At 38.2% G+C, this 18,663-nt stretch overlaps 1 protein-coding gene across 10 annotated transcripts in view; it reads left to right on the plus strand.

Moving 5' to 3' along the window:
* The window catches only part of TCF12 (transcription factor 12), a 158,654-nt gene that overhangs the window by 127,798 nt on the left and 12,193 nt on the right, over positions 1-18,663 (plus strand). For 6 of the 10 annotated variants that reach the window (XM_082768851.1, XM_082768849.1, XM_082768853.1 and 3 more), the window contains 8 exons: positions 258-363; positions 1,537-1,676; positions 2,035-2,179; positions 3,588-3,652; positions 7,910-7,988; positions 12,607-12,680; positions 13,619-13,690; positions 14,404-14,610. In XM_082768851.1, coding sequence (XP_082624977.1) covers positions 258-363; positions 1,537-1,676; positions 2,035-2,179; positions 3,588-3,652; positions 7,910-7,988; positions 12,607-12,680; positions 13,619-13,690; positions 14,404-14,610 — 888 coding nt within the window. The remainder of the gene's footprint in view (positions 1-257; positions 364-1,536; positions 1,677-2,034; positions 2,180-3,587; positions 3,653-7,909; positions 7,989-12,606; positions 12,681-13,618; positions 13,691-14,403; positions 14,611-18,663) is intronic. The other 4 variants (XM_082768854.1, XM_082768858.1, XM_082768852.1 and 1 more) reach the window with 3 other exon arrangements.

Here is an 18,663-nt window from a genome sequence, read left to right on the forward strand (position 1 = left end):
ATCAGCATTCAAGCTTTTATCAGGCCACCTGGCTGAGTTGGCACACCAGAAAGCGTGTTGTTGGGATCATTCTACTGTAGTTCCACTGTACTGTGGCAACTTGCTAAAAAGCAAATAAAACAAGGGCAACAAATGCTGCAGCTTGCTACACTGTTCTTTTTTTTATTTAGTTTTCTGCGTGTGTATGCTGTTCTGGGTTTCTTAATGTATGACACCCAAATATTACTAAAATGCTTTTACTGCTTTCCTATATTTAGGTGTATGCACCATCCCCAAGTTCTGATGATTTCAACAGAGAATCTCCAAGTTACCCGTCTCCTAAGCCACCAAGCAGTATGTTTGCTAGCACTTTCTTTATGCAAGGTAAGTAAAAAGATTTAAGTATATGGGTAAGGTATAACTTGTCCTTTAGGCAGGAATCTGAAGTTAGCCACTGCTACACAGAATGAGTGGGGAAACTTAAAGGTGATATATACTGTTCTAGATCTTACGGCGAAGTTTTATATACTTCTAAAACAGTTAGATGAAGGGAGCTGTCTGTTGATTTAAAGTTTTTCTCATGACATTAATTGCGGACTGAAATTTAAGGGGATTATACACCAGGCCAGATGGACAGAATCCCCCATCCTTTGATTTGTAGGGGCTTCAGAGCAGCACACTGGAGTGATAGAGAAAAATGAGGTGAGGGCTTCTTGACTGTTCCGGAATTTGACTGTAGAATATCAGCTAACAGTCCAACTGCTCAAATGCTTGTGTATCCAGCATGCAAAAAAAAAAGGGGGGGGGGGGAGGGCGGGGATTGAATTGAACAAAATGAGAGCAGAATTCATTTCCTTGGCCTCACGTCATACAAGTAGCTCATGCTGCAGTCTGATGGGGTTTTGGAGCATATTGAAAGCATGGCCTCTAAGTACGGGAATTTACAGAGCACTTCAGTTTGTACTGCAGAAGGAAAGCTGCATTGATATGCTTGGGTTTAAGGCTTACGTAATGTAGTAATTTCAGTTGCTTAAATCTGCTATTATGAAATGTTTTCATATTTTTATGGTACTAAGGTATTTTAGACTGTAAGTTCCTTGTTTTAGATTAATAGATGTTTTGCACTGTATGTTTATGATGAGCACTGCTTAGCCAAACTTCTCTCCCTTCCACCCCCTTTTTATTATTTCTTCTAGTCTGGAATTTTTATCAACACTCTTGATATAAATCTGGCCCTACTGAAGGTCTGCGTAATTAGCAGAAGTACTTGGTATTTTCTCAGCTGTGGTTGGATTGCATTTCAGCTATAAAGCCTCTGCTGTTTTTTTGTTTTGTTTTTTATAAATATAGGAACAGTGTGGCGATAGAAAAATAGGAGACACGGTATAAATTAGCCACCATTTTCCTGCTGATGTTCATCTGAGTAGCTGAACCATGTATTGCTTTAAAATAATTTTGTAAAAGAAAGAATTCAATACCACTCTTCATGAAATGTATTCTTTTTTTTTCTTTGTTATTAAATATGTGTGTATGTATTAAAAAAAAAAAAAAAAAAAGATGGGACCCACAACTCTTCTGACCTCTGGAGTTCATCCAATGGCATGAGCCAGCCTGGCTACGGTGGAATGCTGGGAGGCTCCTCGTCCCACATGTCCCAGTCCAGCAGTTATGGCAGCCTGCACACACATGACCGTTTGGTAAGTTCTGCAGCGTGGGTTAATGTAGTCGTGCTTGTATATGGAGATCTCATTTACAGGAATTTGTTTTTCGTTTGCTCCTCATGAATATCAGTTAAAAACTCAGTTGTCAGAAAGAAAAGTCATTACTCTGACTTAATATGCCAGAATAGCGTTCTTTCATTTATGCTTGTTGTCTAAGTACAAGTTGTGTCTGTGTAGTGGTCTGTTCAGAGGATGGATAAGTCCCTTTCTTTAATGAGGATGGATAAGTCCCTTTCTTTAATAAAGAGCTGGCTGTTGTGTATTTAATATCTTAAAATATCAACATTTATTTAAAGACAAGTTAATGTTTTATGTCTGTTTCTCTTTTCTCTAGAGCTATCCCCCGCATTCAGTCTCACCTACAGATATAAATGCCAGTCTTCCTCCAATGTCTAGCTTCCATCGTGGCAGTACCAGCAGTTCACCTTATGTAGCTGCCTCACACACTCCACCTGTCAACGGATCAGATAATATTCTGGGTAAAAAATTCTTCCTGCATTGTTCTTCCTGCTTTTTTTTTTTAATGTACAAGAAAATGAAATTTAGGACTGCAACATGCACCAAGTTAATAAATTATGTTCATATAAGTAGTACTGGTGTTACAGTTTTCAGAGCTGCCATTTCCCCAATGTACTGTGCTGGAGAAAGGCAGGAAGGCTGTTTCTTTGGGCTTCAGGGAGCTTTATAAACTGTATCATAAATTCCTCCCTTAACTGATTTGGAGATTACTGAGTAGCCAGTATGGTGGCTGGTTTAACCTCTTCCATGCTTGCCTAGAAAGTACGGAATATAGTATGATGAGCTGTTCCTTGTACTTTCTTAAATATGACGTGTTTTTATCTCCCTCCTTCCTCATCCTTTTGATCAGCTTGGGAAGAGTTAGATGAAATGAAATGTATGCCTCCTGTATTCACAATGTGCCTTTTGTTCTTTTCTTTTTTTTTTCCTCTGAAGATTGTAGATGTAATGATGCACTACATCTATTTAGATACAGATGTAGAAATTAAATGGTTGTAGGTGACCTTTTTCAGTTTGATGGGATTTGCACTAGGCTTCATTTTAACTAAGCAGAATTTAGTTAGTGTGACTGTATTGGCTTGGATTTGGGAATACATTTTAAATGGCAAGTGTTGGATGATTCGGTTTCTGTCTTGTATGGTTCACATTCACATCAAATAAGTTTTTTTTGACATTAGAAGTTGATTATTGCAGAAACGAGATTCACTTTAGAGGGTCTATCTTATACAGATTTCAAAGGATTCAGGTCCTTCCTGTGTTTATAATGTTTATAATGTGTTTAGGTCTTCAGACATTCTCTTGTTTTGGTGTTTGGAGCAAAAGGGCACATCAAGCTGCTGACGTGCAACTAATGACAGGAGTGGCAGAAGCTTGGTGGTTAAGATCTTTTCAGGGATTTTCTAAAATAAACATGAGAGTATAATATAGGGAACTAGAGCAAGGGAACAAGGAGATGTGCAAGGAGCTATTCAGGGCATTCAGCTTCTAGAGTTAATGAAATGTACAGCACTTCAGCGATAGCAGTTTAAGAATAAGCTGCAATGATATAATTAGTATTTCTATTTTCTCTTCACATTTCATTGAAATCAGTCTGTGATCTTAGATGGCAATTTTGGTCTTTTTTCTAACCACGTATACTTGTTGGTGCTTAAGTTATTATGGTGATACTGTGTTTGACTTTTAAGAGGAGAGCATATGTATTGTTTTAATGAAATTTTTGAAGTACAATGAGAACTGCTTCTGTTCACACTGGCTTCCTCAGAATCTCCATTTAAACAGTGGTTGTTCAACTGTATGTGATGAATAAAATAAGAAGGAAAGAGATTTTCAGCTTGAAAAATAAGTGTTGGTTTGCTTTCCATGTTACAGGAAACAGAGGAAATGGTGCTGGAAGCTCACAGACAGGTGATGCGCTTGGAAAGGCATTGGCATCTGTGAGTAAAAGTTAAATGTTCAGATCTGAAATGATGTATTTTGATCATAGCTTTCATTATTTGTGTTCATTTTGTAATATCAAATTCGGGGGGAGAGGCGGGCCACGTGTGAAGATAATGTACTGTCATATACAAGATAATCATCCACAAGAAGGCAAGTGAAAAACAATGCTTTTATTTGTAGAAGACAAGTTTTGACTTAATTTTTAAACAGCATTTGTCCTAGATTTTTTGGTCTCCTGAAAAAAGAAAGTTGTTTATACGAAGTAAAAGATAATAATAAAAAAGTTTAGATTTCAATTTTCTTTGCTATAGAGTTCTAGTTAGTCATATATATATATTTCTAATGTTACTCTTACAGCACATCTTGCCTCAAGGTTCAAAATGCATTCTCAGTGGCCTTATAAAACTGAGAGGTTTTGAATGCTGTCTTGTATAACTATAACTTATGGAACAGGTTTTAAAATGCTACATGTGCATAAAGTTTGAATTTTAACCCTTGCTGGAGTCATGTAAAACATTGCAAGTGTCTCCGATCTGCTAACAGTGTAATGCTGTGTTTACATATGTGTATTTACAGTGATTACTTCTGTATTAATACAGTTAAATGAAGAAATAATTTCTATGAAAAGGTAATTAATTGATACAGATTGTTTTGAAAATAGGTCTTGTATTCGGTATCTGACGTGATTCTTATTATATGAGAATTTTCAGACTTATAAGTGGTGACTGGGGAAGCGCTTTGTACTACTTGTGCTTAGAAAATAGACTGATTCAAAAGAAATAAGTGACTTCTATGCAGCCCCAACAGACCGTTCCTGGGTTGCATTCTGCTTCTCTTACCTCCTACCAGCAAATGGAAATGTGCATAGTCGTGCAGATCCTATTACTCTGCATCCCTCAAAGGGTCAAATGTTAAAAGATCACCAGATCTGATAATGGCTGTAATGTCCATATTGGGTAGGAGAACTGTGACCTGCTGGCTTCAAGGAGAAAAATGTTGTCTCTGTTGCTTTCGGGGCTTCAGCAAGTATACAACAACACACAGCACAGAGGGCAGCTAATACTCCTTTTTGTGTGTTTGAGACCTGTCAGAAAAGAACTGGGATCAGTTTGGCTCCTGGAAATGCAATGCTTTCACACTTTAGGCTGTCCATTACTCTACAGATGTTTTAGGATGTCTGTTGTTCTGCAGCCTGACCAAAATTTGTGTTAAGTTTGACATGTCGGCCAGCAAGACCTGTGGGACTTGGTGATGTTTTCCATTGCTCTCCTTTTTTTAACATTTTTTTCTTGTCTTTTTATTGTTTTCCTATTTGAAAGATCCCCAGGTATCTTTGCCCAAGTCCCTAGCTTGAGAAATCTAGGCTGTGTTTTGAGAAGAATTCTAAATGTATTGGGAGTGGAAGTCAGGGCAGAAATGTTTAATCTAACTGGTGGGTGGGCTTTGGTTGTCATAGAAACTTGTTTCTGTCATCCCGTGTTGCTGCTTGGCAGGAGCAGCCAGGTCATTCCATAAATCATTTCTGTCGGAGCTGATGGTGATGCATTCCATCTGCTCTATCAGTGCATGCCATAGTCTGCACACTTCAAATCCCTCGCCTCATCCATCTGCTCCCCCCGCGCCCCAACACGCACGCCCCCAGCACGCTTCCTGGGCTCCTTCAGGAGGGAGGGCAGCGCGCCCGGCCCCGCTGCGGGGCGGAGGGAGCTCCCCTGCCCCTGCCCTGCAGCCCGGTGGGTAGCAAGCCGCGGGTGCTTGTCCGGTCGGACAAAGTTTCAGTTAAATGCTGCACTTGGCCGGGCTTCTGCTGGAGAAGGCACGGTCCGGCTTTCTGCTAGGATTTGGAGCGCGACCGCTGCAACTGCCGAGAGGAATTTCTAGTTCTAAAATGCTGTTGGTGCACATCTTACAATAGGCCTTTCATGTGCGAAACATCAGAGGATACGACATTTGTTCTTCAGTTTAGGTATTAAAGACCATACAGAATAGTATGTGATTAAACATGTAAGGCCAGATAATACATTTGCAAAGGTTCTTTTATTTTAGGTTTAAGCCTGGATAATTGTGGTCTTAATCTCAGGGTAGGCAAGAAAGAGAATTGTACATGAAAGTATTTACACAAAGTTCCCAAAGCCCTGTGGATTATGCATTAGTTTGGATAATGAACTAGTATAGATAGAAAGAAAGGAAAATCTGGGTATTCGTGCCATTTCTAATGTGTTTCCCTGAACATTTGCCAGACAATAACCCTTTAAGATTGTGCCCATGGAGGGTTATATGGCAGGAGAAACATCTGGTTTATTTCATTGCCTAATGCCAAATCAAAACACTTGGTCTTTAATTTAGAGGAGATCAAACAGGAGGACTGTTTAACTTTGTTGATGATATCAGAGCTCTTTGTGATAACTTATGTTTTGATTCCTACCTCAGAACCAGGGTAAAGGCCTTTGTACCATCGGGTAGTTAAATAGCCACTGGTCCCCTAACAAAAGAAAAGAAAATGTAGGGAAGTTGACTTCTAAAAGTAATTCATGAATTAAGTTTCTTTGTTGCTTTAGACTCAATAACATTAGCATAACAAAGCCTAACTGAAATGTACACTGTAGTGTTTAAAAAATTGGACTAACAGCTCTGAGGTTTGGCTCTGCAGGCTCTCAATTGTGTGGCTTTTGTCTAAGCGCCTTTTCATTAGACCCTGGCATATTGGCACCCTGCTGATTGGAATGGACCATGACTGATGGGAGGAGGAGTCTCATTTGTTGCAGTAAAATGAGTCATGTTACCGTTTAAGCCTGGCAGAAGGTGTCAGGGTTGTTCATCATTGGTCATTTAACAGTACGGCAGCCAGGGACTGCATGCGGGATGAATTCTGACTTCGGGTTTTATTTGTGGCTTCTTCTACTGCGGCTGCTGCTGCTGCTTATAAAATACAGCGACATAAAAAGGGCAGGTGAAGTGCTGGAAAACAATCAGTTCCAAACAGAGCGTGAGCTCCTCTGTTATTCTGACAGAATTTTATTTTTTCAATATCTTTTTGTTCGTCTGTGGAGCTCGACAGTTCTCAGACTGGCACTGAGTGCCTGACCAGGGTTTCTTTTATAGTGATGTAGTTTGTTCTCCTAAGTATGATTTTTGTAGCATGCGTGAAAGGGATGAGGTGTTGCCATTAGGGAGTTGATGGTCTTTTCTAATGTGTGATAGGCCAGGACAAAGCAGGTGATTTTCTGGGTCCTGGTTCTGTCACTTCACAAAATACAATATGCAACTTAACCAAGTCCCGGTTTATTGTCAGCTAAATGTTGAACTGTCATATTGTCTGTGTGAAGAGACATCAGCCACACTGCCAGTGAAGATTTATTTTATTTTATTTTATTTTTTTTTAAACTGCCATCTGATGACTAACAAATTCCGGTCTCTGCTCAAGTAAAACAGGTTTGAACTGGTAACCCATAAAAAATATGTTCTAAAGTCCAAAGCTAGCTTCTAAACCTATTTAATTCCCTTTGCAATATGATTTTCTGGAGACTTGAAATTTTCAGATTAAAACTTTGAATGTTGTGTCTTGTATTTTTATCAGGACTTTTTATGACATTAATAGCAAGGAATAAATTGTTGCAGTTGGAGATTTAGTATCTTAAGGGAGCAATTGATACAGAAATAAGAGAGAAAAATTGTATGTGCTGCAATATGTAGAAACAGCAACAACATTTCAGGTGCCTTTTATTTGAGAGGCACCAGTAGTAATGAGGGCTGAGTGCTTTCCCCCCATTTTCTCTTGTGAAGAATTAATTTTAATTTTTAGATGAATGTGACTGATAAAATCTTGTCTCTCTTAAGGGAAGTTTTTTTTCCTCATTTTGTGAAGGTCTGTTTGTTGTAATTATCTGTATACTGTTAACTCATTTATAATTCCCCTTCTGTGATTTAAAAAAAAAAAAAAAAAAAAAAAAAGCTGTAGTTTATGCTATTGGTAAAGTAGAAGGAAGTCCGATTTTTACAGAATCACAGATTTTCTAGGTTGGAAGAGACCTCAAGATCATCGAGTCCAACCTCTGACCTAACACTAGCAAGTCCTCCGCTGAATCATATCACTAAGCTCTACATCTAATTTTGTGTCATTATCAAATATGGGCTATGATTATTTTGACAACTACCTTAAAGTTCTCTAGATGTTTTCAGAACGTAGTAAAGCACAGGTCTTGTACTGTGTATTCTGACATGTACTGATATAAAACCATCTTTTCTGTTCTTAGATTTATTCTCCTGATCATACCAGCAGTAGTTTTCCATCAAATCCATCAACACCAGTTGGGTCACCATCGCCTCTTACAGGTAGAGATTATTTGTCAATAACTTGTTTTTTTTGAACACAGCCTCCTTGGAATCACCATGAAATCAGCAGTAGCTTCCTTGAGTAATTATTTCTATATTTTGTTTATTTTTCTGTTGCACTGGATCTAGATTGGTAAATATTTTGTTATGAGCATTCGCTTAAATCCTGGCAACTGGCTTTGAAAATTAGCTCTACTAAAACAATCTTTGAAAACATTGAGTAACCGTATACCATCATAGCTATGATAATGTCTGGACAGATATGTACCATTGGAGAGAAAGCAATGAGTTATTTGTTGTTTCTGTTGCTGTTGTTAGTTTTTGAAACTAGATGTAAAAACTGTGGCAACTTGCATTGAGAAACACAGCAGGTGTTTGTTCCCTCTCTGAAAAATAGAGTAGTCTGTGAGAGCATCCATCTTTTACACAGGATAGCTTTTCATTCATATCTTTCATGAATGCTTTTATTCTACAGGAGAAGAATTTCTGGCATTTTTCAAAATAAATGTGCTGTATTGCAGCCACCTCTGTCACCTGTGCTTTGTGTGTTACTGGTGTGAATGTGGAAAGAAGCATTCCAGCGTGGAGATGAACTGTGGGCAGCTGCCTACAGCTATTAGTGGGTAGTGCAGCTTTCACAGACACTGTGGCCTCAGCTGTCTAGTAAAAGTTGAACAGCTGTTCTCCATACAGAGAGGACTGTGAAAGCTCCATTGACTTAAATTTGTTGTTTAACAAAGAACTAGAATTACAAGCAAGATGATGTAACTTTAACCCTGTTCTTTCCTATAGTTCAATTTAAAGTTTATAAAACATTTCCCATTCTCTGTTGCTTAGCATATTCCTACGGGTGCCTGCCTGTTGGTCACTGTTCTGCAGGAGTTGTTTTTTGTTTTCTTTTTAATAGAATTAACTTGTAGTGAAAGATGTACACTGAGTTTAGCAGAAAACTTACGTAATCTAGATGAATAAATCAGTAAAGTTATTGCATGCAAAGTACCATCGTATGCATACATGTATGAATATGCGTATCTGTGTATATAACATCACTCAAAACTTGCATCGTTTGTATTTCGCCAGTGTTTAACGAGGACTGTTCTGGTTTTCTGTGGACTTAATGGATTAGTGAATATCTGACATGGCATACCTGAACAGCTGCTTTGGGCATTTTTCCTGTAACTGGAAAATCCATGTTAAATTGAGTAATGATGGGATTAATGGGGTTTTTGATTTAGTGATTACTGTTGACAAAAATGTCTTGTGTATCCTTGTTGTGCTGAAAAGGCAGGTCAGACCAGAAAAAAATTATTCTTTTCTTGCTAGCATGAAAGCAAATGTTGTAAATAGCTCTGAAATGTTGGAACTTTTCTTCTAGCCACAAAGTATTTGCAATTTGAAGCTCCCAGTTTAAGTTCCCTGACTTGATACCACACGCAAATTAGAGCATGAAAGAGCTACCTAAATTATATTTTTAGAGTGCGGGTTTTGAGGTCTCTAAAATGTGGGGTTTCCCTTTGTCTGTTGATGCCTTTGTTGGAACCTCCATCAAACATAAAACTCAACAATTTGCACATTGATTTGCATTCTTTACTCTGGATTCTGGTGGCTAAGACAGTAGTTTATAAAAGCAAATACTGAAATCCTTCTCAGCCACAAACTTAACATCTGCTTTACTGTTACACACCCTCCCCTCTTCTCTGCCGCCTTTAATTTCAGTGATACAGAATTTATCAAGCCTTTGGTAAATTGCTCCAGTAGTTAATGACCCTCATTTATGAATCTGGACTTTTATCTTTATTCTCAAATGAGTCGCTAAGAACACAGTGAAGCACAGTGTAAAGTAATTACTACTATATCTATTGTTATTTATACTCCCGGTAGCCATTTTCTGTCCTGACCCAAAAAGTTGTTGCAGGTAAAACAAATGTCCTATGTATACTAAAATAATATAGTTTGGAGCATTTTGTTCTTCATGGTGATTTTCCTGATTTTACAGTTGGTTCTTTGTTTACCTGGCATTCCCAGTATTTTCGCTTTGACTAAGTCTTGCTTCATCTATTCCTCAACTGTAAATTACAGTAGGGAGGTAGCAGCTTAGTGAGACATTTAAGTGTATGAGCTGATGTTGTAGTATTTGGCAGTTTTGTTACTGACTTTCTCTTAGCATGCATCAGGACTAACATTTTTTTTTAATTAATTGAAGTAAAAGCCTTGAGGACAACAGGATGAAAAACCCCAAGTATCCTCATTTAATTTCTAATTTTACATAAGCAGGGGCTTAGAGCTTAACTTCTACACGATCGTTAAAACTATGCAAGTTTCAGTGATGCGTATGTGAAGTTTATATACAAATTGGGATGGTGGGAGCCGTGGTATTCTAAGAATCTTCTCCCAGGATCAGAGGTATTCAGAGGGGTTGGGGCAGTTCGGAGGATGCAGAAGCAGCCCCTTGCCGCCTCTGCTGCGTGTTTGTTTGAAAGGGGAGCAAGGGGATTAGGGCTGGGCAGATTCTGAGGGGTTGAACAATACTACAGTGATTACTACCGATGACCCCTGTAAATCCTAACACTTGCCCGGCTTATTTGTTTTTTTTTCATGCTGCTATGTTGGTGCTGCGCTAAAAGCTGCAGTTGTTAATTGCAGGGCTTGTGGTGCCAGGATGCTTTTTAACATAATTGGTGGATTTCATGCACAAACTTCTGTGAGGGGGAGTGGAATGAGGAAAGCAGGAAATCAGTGCCATCTGGCAACCTGCACAGACATGGAAACAGAATCTGCCACTGCTTGCAAAGCGCACTGGCGTTACTAGAGGTGTGATGAGAAACTGCAGGTTGCCTTCGGGTTGTTCGTTTGAGTTTGGGGTTTGGTTTGGATTTCTGTTTTTGTTGTGATAAGTCCCACTCAGTTTTCCTCTGTGTTTTCCTTAAGGAAATCGTACCTTTTTCCATTAAAAAAAAATCACCATCAAGCTAGGTGCACAGGCTTACTGTTGTCGCTTGTTTTCTGCTCTTAACAGTTTGCCTTTCTGCTTAATATTCAGCGGATGCTTTGCTGTAGGAAGTAGCATACCCAGTGCTGTTAGCAGCAAGCGCTCATTAAAGCCGTAACTGTGGTCTTGTCTCTAAAGATGAGATTTTAACCAAATAACAATTCAAACATTGCAGTGAGCCAGTGTATTCTTAAGCTATTTCATTACTACTTTGCAAAAATAAGCTGGACTCCAGGCAATATTTCCAAGTTCAGGAGTGACAGTAATGCAGAGGGAGACTGTACATCCAGACCCCGAGTAGCTGTGCGAAGTGAAAATTTGTAATTATAACTTTACTCACTGAAGTAGTTGTATTTTAAGAGAATTTGAGCGCAGTTACAGCAGCTTTGGTCTTCTATGAAACTGGAGACATGTTATTTTTATTTTTTAATTGGAAAAGAAACATTTGAGTATTTTAATGGCCATGCAAGCTTTATTCCTTCTCCTAAGGAAACCGCTTTCTTTAAAAGGTAACTACTTGCAGCTCTCTGAACAAAGGAACTGTAATGTTATTAAACCTTTTCCCAGTTTTCCAGACATAGAGTTCTGGCTGTTATTGAAAGAACAAGCCCACAGGCTCTTCCTTTAATGAGCTGCTTTGGATTGTATGTCCATAATTTATTAATGTAATTGCTTTATTATTACATTTGTATGGCTGAAAGGAAGCTGTCTCTAATGGACATAGAATTTCATGTAGTATCTTTATAAAAGATGCATTATTAGTTGGTGAGAAAAATACATACCGTACTACTTCAAGCTTTGTTTAAAAGTACTGCTTTGTTAGTTATTGTGTTTCACATGTAATTATATCTAAATTTTACATGATAAGTTTTTTTTCAGATTAGAATTGATATGTATTTGAAATTGCAGTGTATAGGTAACGTATATAATTACGGCTTTGCACGATGATTCTTAAACCGAAATGAAATCTGTTCCAATTTGCCTTGAGTATATCTGAAGTAAGGAATGGAAATAACTTGTGTGTGCTTTTACTCTTTTAAACTTGGAATGCATTATGAACTGAAATTTATTTTTCTAAATGGAGAAGTAGAAATTGTACAAAAGAAAAGTAAACAAGATAGAGGAGCTTTTAGATCTAGTTTTAAGTTTTCCTCTTTCGTAGAGGGGTGTCACATGAAAATGTTTTTCCAGTTATTCTTGATTCTGTGTCCATTTGATTTCATTACATATTTTTAATGTAAATTGTAAGGCTGTTAAAGATATGCTTACATATACTGAACATAATCTGAAGAAAAAAAGAAATCAGCAGTCTTCTTGTGGTGAGATTTGCAAAAGACAGGTATTTAAAGTACTATGTGCATTTGTTTACTCTGTTTTTTTTAACGTTGAAGTAGTTTGAAGATGTCACTGCTTTGTCATCAATCATGTGTCTAAGCCTACAGATGCCAGGATAAAAAAAATAATTATCCCTTAATAAGGCAGAATGAAGGAATTTGTTCTCCTCTGTAAACCCATATGTTGGCTTACCTTTATGCAGAATATGTTGGTTTTAATTATGTTAAGAAATATAGCATCTGTTTCCTGCTTATGCTGCATAAATCTGTGACTTAACCTAGACGATTTTGACAGGTGCCAGTCAGTGGTCTAGGAGTGGAGGACAAGCCCCCTCATCTCCAAACTATGAAAACTCTCTACACTCCTTGGTAAGAGTTGTTGAAAGCAGCATAGTACTTCTTACTTAAGAGTTGAAGGCTTCTTTTTGTATAAATCCTGCATATCATTAAAGGAAGCAGTAGGATAGCATTACAAATGAATTCTTTGCTAACAAATGGCCTGTTCAGTTGAACAATATAAGACGTGCAGGGTGTGTCTTTCACCATCTGTTCCTTGGGCATGAGGCTTCTGTGCTGAGGACAGCTGGTGCTAAAGCACTGTTATGAGATTCTGGTACCTTTTCACAAATCCATAGCTAATTCTTATCTAAAGTTCAGTCTGCAGAAAAGATAAAGACTTCATGCCTTCGCATTTACTTGTCCTTCCCCCACTCTCCTTGAAATGGTAATCCCTTGGGCTTGTTTTCATTACACTGTCATTAAAGTATTAGTATATTATTATTATTATTATTATTATTATTGAGGAATGTTCATTTATTAACTAGTGAAACATTTTTCAGAAAAAAAAACAAAACAGGAAATAATCTACAGTATTGTAAACTATGATGGATTTGAAGATTCAGCAGGGGATTTAAGTTACTGACTAATATCTTAAATTTCTGATACAGCATTGGGAAGAAAAGGGGAAAATTTCGAGAGAACGCTGAGAGGTTTTACACACCTGTTAATATTTCTAGTTTCCACAGATACAATTTCTTTTTTTTTTTTCCTGTCTAACAAGAATAAATTTAAGCTAAATCAGTTCTCAATATTTTTGCAATTAAATGTAATTGATATGTACATCTTAGAATCCTAACATAACTGCAGTGTTAAATATTAGCCTTTTCTTATCTTGATATAATCAGATTTCTGTTGCATTAACTTGACTAACAATTTATTGCTGACATGCACATCAGCTGTTTCCTCACCTCTTTTTTGAATTAATCTTAACCTGTGCTTTGCTTCCTGTTCTGTCTTGACTTTGCCAGAAAAATCGAGTTGAACAGCAACTTCACGAGCATTTGCAAGATGCAATGTCCTTCTTAAAGGATGTCTGTGAGGTACTATTTCACTTTAGATGGTGCCTTTTTGTGTTTCAATTAATGCTTCCTTCAGATTCCCCATTAAAACTTGAATTAGTGTAGCATATGACCCATCTTTTGACTCCAGCATTCTGCTCTTTCAGTTTCTAGAGAGCTGCAATGTCAGAATGTTTTGCTTTGCTTTTTTTTGGTCTCTTTAAATAAACGTAAATCTAAGACAGAGACCTGTTCTGCAGTAGCATATAGAATTTGGTTTTATTTCTGAGATATCTAATCTGTTCAAAGATCAGCTTTAGGAAAAACAATAACTTTTGTCCAGTCTTTTTGTAATACAGCTTCTCAAAAAGCCACAGCCTCTCCTAATTGTTACCAATGTGGTGAGGCTGATTTTATGATCATTATTTCTTGTCCTGTATTAGACAGCTTGTTTTGTAGTACTTCCTTTTTTCTTGTTCATGCCATGTAATAGAAGCTAAGTAACATTAACCTTATAATAAGCTTCACTTTAAAAGCTGCCACCTATTTGTGGAATGAATGCTATCTCAAGCAAAATCTCCAGATACCTTTTCTTTTTCCTGTTTGTTTGTAGTGCTGGTAGGTGCTTTTGAAGTCTTTTGATACTGCATTTCATCTTCTGTCTTTAATGTCTCCAAGGTAGAAACTGTTCCAGTGTAATGAATCTGCAGATTTGTTCAGTAATGACTGTTGGTGTTCCTCTTCAATCCCAACAGCAGTCTCGAATGGAGGATCGCTTGGACAGACTCGATGATGCCATTCATGTACTACGAAATCATGCTGTGGGGCCTTCAACAAGTCTATCAGGTGGCCATGGAGACATACATAGCTTACTGGGACCATCCCACAATGGGCCAATTGGGAGCCTGAACTCAAATTATGGAGCATCTAGCCTTGTAACAACCAACAGACAAGCATCAATGGTAAAGATGTTCTTAAACGTGTATATAATTGTGCCGGGCAATTACAGCTGATGCTTTTAAGTTATCGTGGAGCCTGTTGAGTTAAAAACTGTACTGTTAGATTAATATCTATCAAGAAAAAAACTACTAGTGATCCTCACAGAGGAAAAGGTGGCAGGCAACCTGCACCTGCTATGGGTTTCCAATTAGAGGGTTGGGTGAGGGGTGGGCAGAAATGAGGGGGAAGAGAAAGATGGGAAAACTTAGACTTTGGCCTGGTCAGTGGCCCATAAAATCCTGCTGTGACCATATGCAGAAAGCTGAAACTTTCTGCTGAGAGCATTTCAGCTTATACATGCATTTTTTCCAGATGTGTAATAATTGGCAGAACAGTTTTCTCCTTGAAATGGTGAATAGGGAGATTGAATGGGAAAAGCAGTCAAGAAGGACTGAATTTCAAGTGTTCTGGTCTGGAAAAGCTGTTTATTGTAAATTGGAACTAGTCTTCAATAGCAGATGCTGGCAGAGGACTGGGAGGAAGCTGTTGGAATGTGGAACCATAGTGTGTGCAGGCACAAAATTTAAACTTTTTTTTCTAAATGAAAAGGAGTTTGAGCACAGCTGTAGTGTAAGTAACAATGAAGAGGAAGCAACTTTTAGATTAATCCCTAAGAAGAGTTAAATAATTCAGTCCATCTCTTTTAGTTTCTTTAAAAATGTGAGCTATTCTGGAAAAATGTAGTTAATCTTTCCATAGATCAGAAATACGTTAAAAGAGTTACATAGTAAATGAAATTTCTTTGTAGAGCTGCTTACTTACATTTTTCTTCTTTTTCATTCAGCCTTTCTCAGAATGCTTACTGGAAAAAACGCTTTTTAAAAACATGCTTATTTTAGTGGTGCCATGTGTTTGCATGTTTACAGTGTAATTTTAAAGACCAGTTACATGCTGTGAAATTTTCTGTTATAAAACATATTCACAGCTGGGTACTGTGTGATCAAGGCAAAATTTCACCTATCATCAAAATAATTAGGTACCCCAATTGCTGAAGGGTTTGTATTCTATAAAACAGAATTAGTTCCAGGCTCTCCTATTCGCACGTCACACATCCATTTATATTAATTTCAGAACCACTGCAGTAAACATCAAAAAGAACTGGCTACTTTCTATAAGCTGTGTGTGTTTGGGGACGTTTGGGAAAGGAGGTACTTTCCAATGGCATATCCAGCTTTAGGTTTCAATACAAGTTCACAGTTGCTTTTAGTAATGAAGGAAATGATATGTAAATACTTCAGAATTTTTTTAGTGCTGCCTCATAGTTAGTATTTAATGAATGCTATTAAAGGGAAAGTTTTTGCAGTATTCTGAAATTTAGTCATACAAAAGAAAACCTTTTTTTCCTAGGTTTTAATGGTGTGGGGTAAAATGAGTGACTGAAACTTGCAGTGACAAAATTGTTCTCTGGCTTGTGAAACCTCCTCACGCTGCTGCTAAGTCAGATATACATAATGCCCAAATGTACATAAATCTCTGTTTCTGTTTTAGACTAAGCTGTGATCATTTTTTTTTTTTTATCAACTCAGTTTTGATTAAAATAGGTGACAGTAGGAAATGACTCTCCAAAACAAATCAAGGCTCCTTGGCCTGCTGTAGTTTAATGTAGTTGTGTAATTTAAATGTAGTGTAGACTTGGTTTTCATGTAGTGATTGATCTGCAGTTTAATTGAAGGATGCTTGCTGCGTGTCAGAAATACACTTATTTAGGAAACTGAAAAAAAATAAAATTGCTTTTGTATGTATCCTTACTGGGTGAAACAAACTTGCAGATCTGTTTTGTCTTAAAATGTGAGTCAGCTAAAGAATTTCTTGGATTAACCTTAATTTTGTTACATCAGAAAAATTGGCTCCACGAAAAGGCATCCTGTTGTGGCCTTTCCCAGTCCCCAAAGAGCGCCCTTTGACATCATTTGCAATCACAGGATCGCAGCACGATTTAGGATGGAGTCCTGAATTATGTACAGAGCAGAGGCTGGCACAGCTGGCTGGAGCAGTAACTGGTTTTATTAGGGACAACTGCATTGCGGTGATGCCCCAGAAGTATGAGGTGTAATTCTCCAAGTATTCAGTTCTCAATTCATTTCCAAGTGCAGTTGTTCTAGTACTTGCTTTTCTTGAGATTGAAAATGTAGAAGAGCAGAAAATTTGACTCACAAACAGACCTGTAAAAGATTTTTTTCAGAAATTAAATTCCTCTTTATTTTAGAGTACATGCCATGAAGTTTTAGAAAATACTTAGTATTGGCCAACAGAAATTTCAACATCGATAAGCTTTGTTCCCTGTTTTGGTTTATTTGATGTGCTTGTAGGGCTTTTTGGTCACTAAGTGTTTAGTGGGAGTTAGCAATAAATGAAACTTCCTTGTTTGAGGGGGAGATATCTTTATACAAAACACTTTTGTTCTTTAGCAACAAGAAAAAATAGAAAAATAAATTTAATTTCCCTTGAAGAAGATGATCTTGGCAGAAGGAGCTAGGAAATGAGTAATTTAACTCCTTTTTATGTAATTAGTGTAACCAGACATGGTTTTATTTTAACATTTGCTTAATTTTTGAGCCAGATTTATTTTAAAACTCTAGTTGACTTCATTTCCTGTTCACTCTGAATGGTCTTGTTTTCTTTTTTGCTGGGCTGTCCATTAGACTTATTCAAATAGATTTTTAATATCTCAAACTCATCAAATATTTGCTAAGTGGCCTTTGAAGTTGATTTGTATTTTATTTCATGTATTATTGGAAAGTTAAGTAGTAATACTCTTTTTGTTCTTACTCAAGCTGCTTTTTATTTGTCACTGCAATACAGTGGAAAAAGAACAGCCTGAATTGATTAAAAATAAATAAATAAAGGGCCTGGAAACTCAGTTAAGGATGAAACTCAATCCTCAAGTTAGAGGGGTTTTTTTTCCAGGTACAACAGGAATCTAAGCGAAGTGGTGCTCTCCCTCCGCCTGCCCCTATGTGCTGTAGCGGAAAGGCACCAGGGGCAGTTCAGCTGCTTCGCCCACACCGGCCTCTGCTCGTGCCTCCAGCGCTCGTATTTCTCTTAGAGCTGCCCCAAGTGTAAAAACCCGGGTTCCAGAGCCCTTTTGCTCGTCTTCCTGGTATTTGCTGTAGTTCAAATGATGTTCATGACCGTGACTGATGCTTTTTGCCAGTTCACAAAAGCTTTTATCGCTAAGTTCAAAATCAGTAATCAAACAGAAGCACGAGCTGCAGAGCTGACGGTAACAGGAGAAAGGATTTCATTTTGCCACGTCACTGAGTTCTCCGTGCAGCAGGGTCTCAGCAGTCGCTGAGTTCTGTCCAGTTTTTATTTAATTGTCCAAAACACCCATTTTCCGGTTTAGATCCCAAATCTTACTGCTTAACTCAACTGGAAGAAGTCGTGCACTTCTTAAATGTTGTGTCCGAGCGTCTGCAGGTTGTCTGCTGTGCTGCCAGGCTTTCTGCAAGCCGTGCTGCTTCGTGCAGGACGGGGACGTGGCTTCGAGCGTGCCTTCCCCGCGGGGCCCGGGGGTCGCAGCAGGGGCTGCGGGGCCTCGGTGCCGCCCGGGGCTGCTGCGGGGGCAAACGGGCACCGGGGGAGCAGGGCAGGGCCACCATGGGGGGCAGGATCTAGGACGTCGGAGATGGGAGATAAAAATAAATAAATAAATAAATAAATAAATGGATGTGGTGCTCAGGTCGGTGGCGTTGTAGCTCTCAGGTTCCCCTATAAACCTCATCGATCTAAGCTGCGCGCTTGGAATTTGTAAAGCTCTTCCAAAGAGCCGCGACATGGGCTTGAATTCAGTTTTTATTTCTGATCTGTTTTCTGCCTCTATCCGAAATGATTTGTTACTCTGTCACTTCTAGATTAGCTCTAGATTTGCGAGTTGCCAGCGTTCTGGCAGCTGTTAGGTTTGTGCGCAGCTTTAAGAAATTTTTGCCGTATTCCCCCCTCCCCCCAGATTAAGGTTTTGGAGGTGGGGGGGAAACTGCCCTCAAAGTGATGAATAGTTCCTAGCTTGAATAAAA

This window comes from Aythya marila (assembly GCF_965140915.1).
Source record: "Aythya marila genome assembly, chromosome: 11".
Taxonomy (NCBI): Eukaryota; Metazoa; Chordata; class Aves; order Anseriformes; family Anatidae; genus Aythya; species Aythya marila.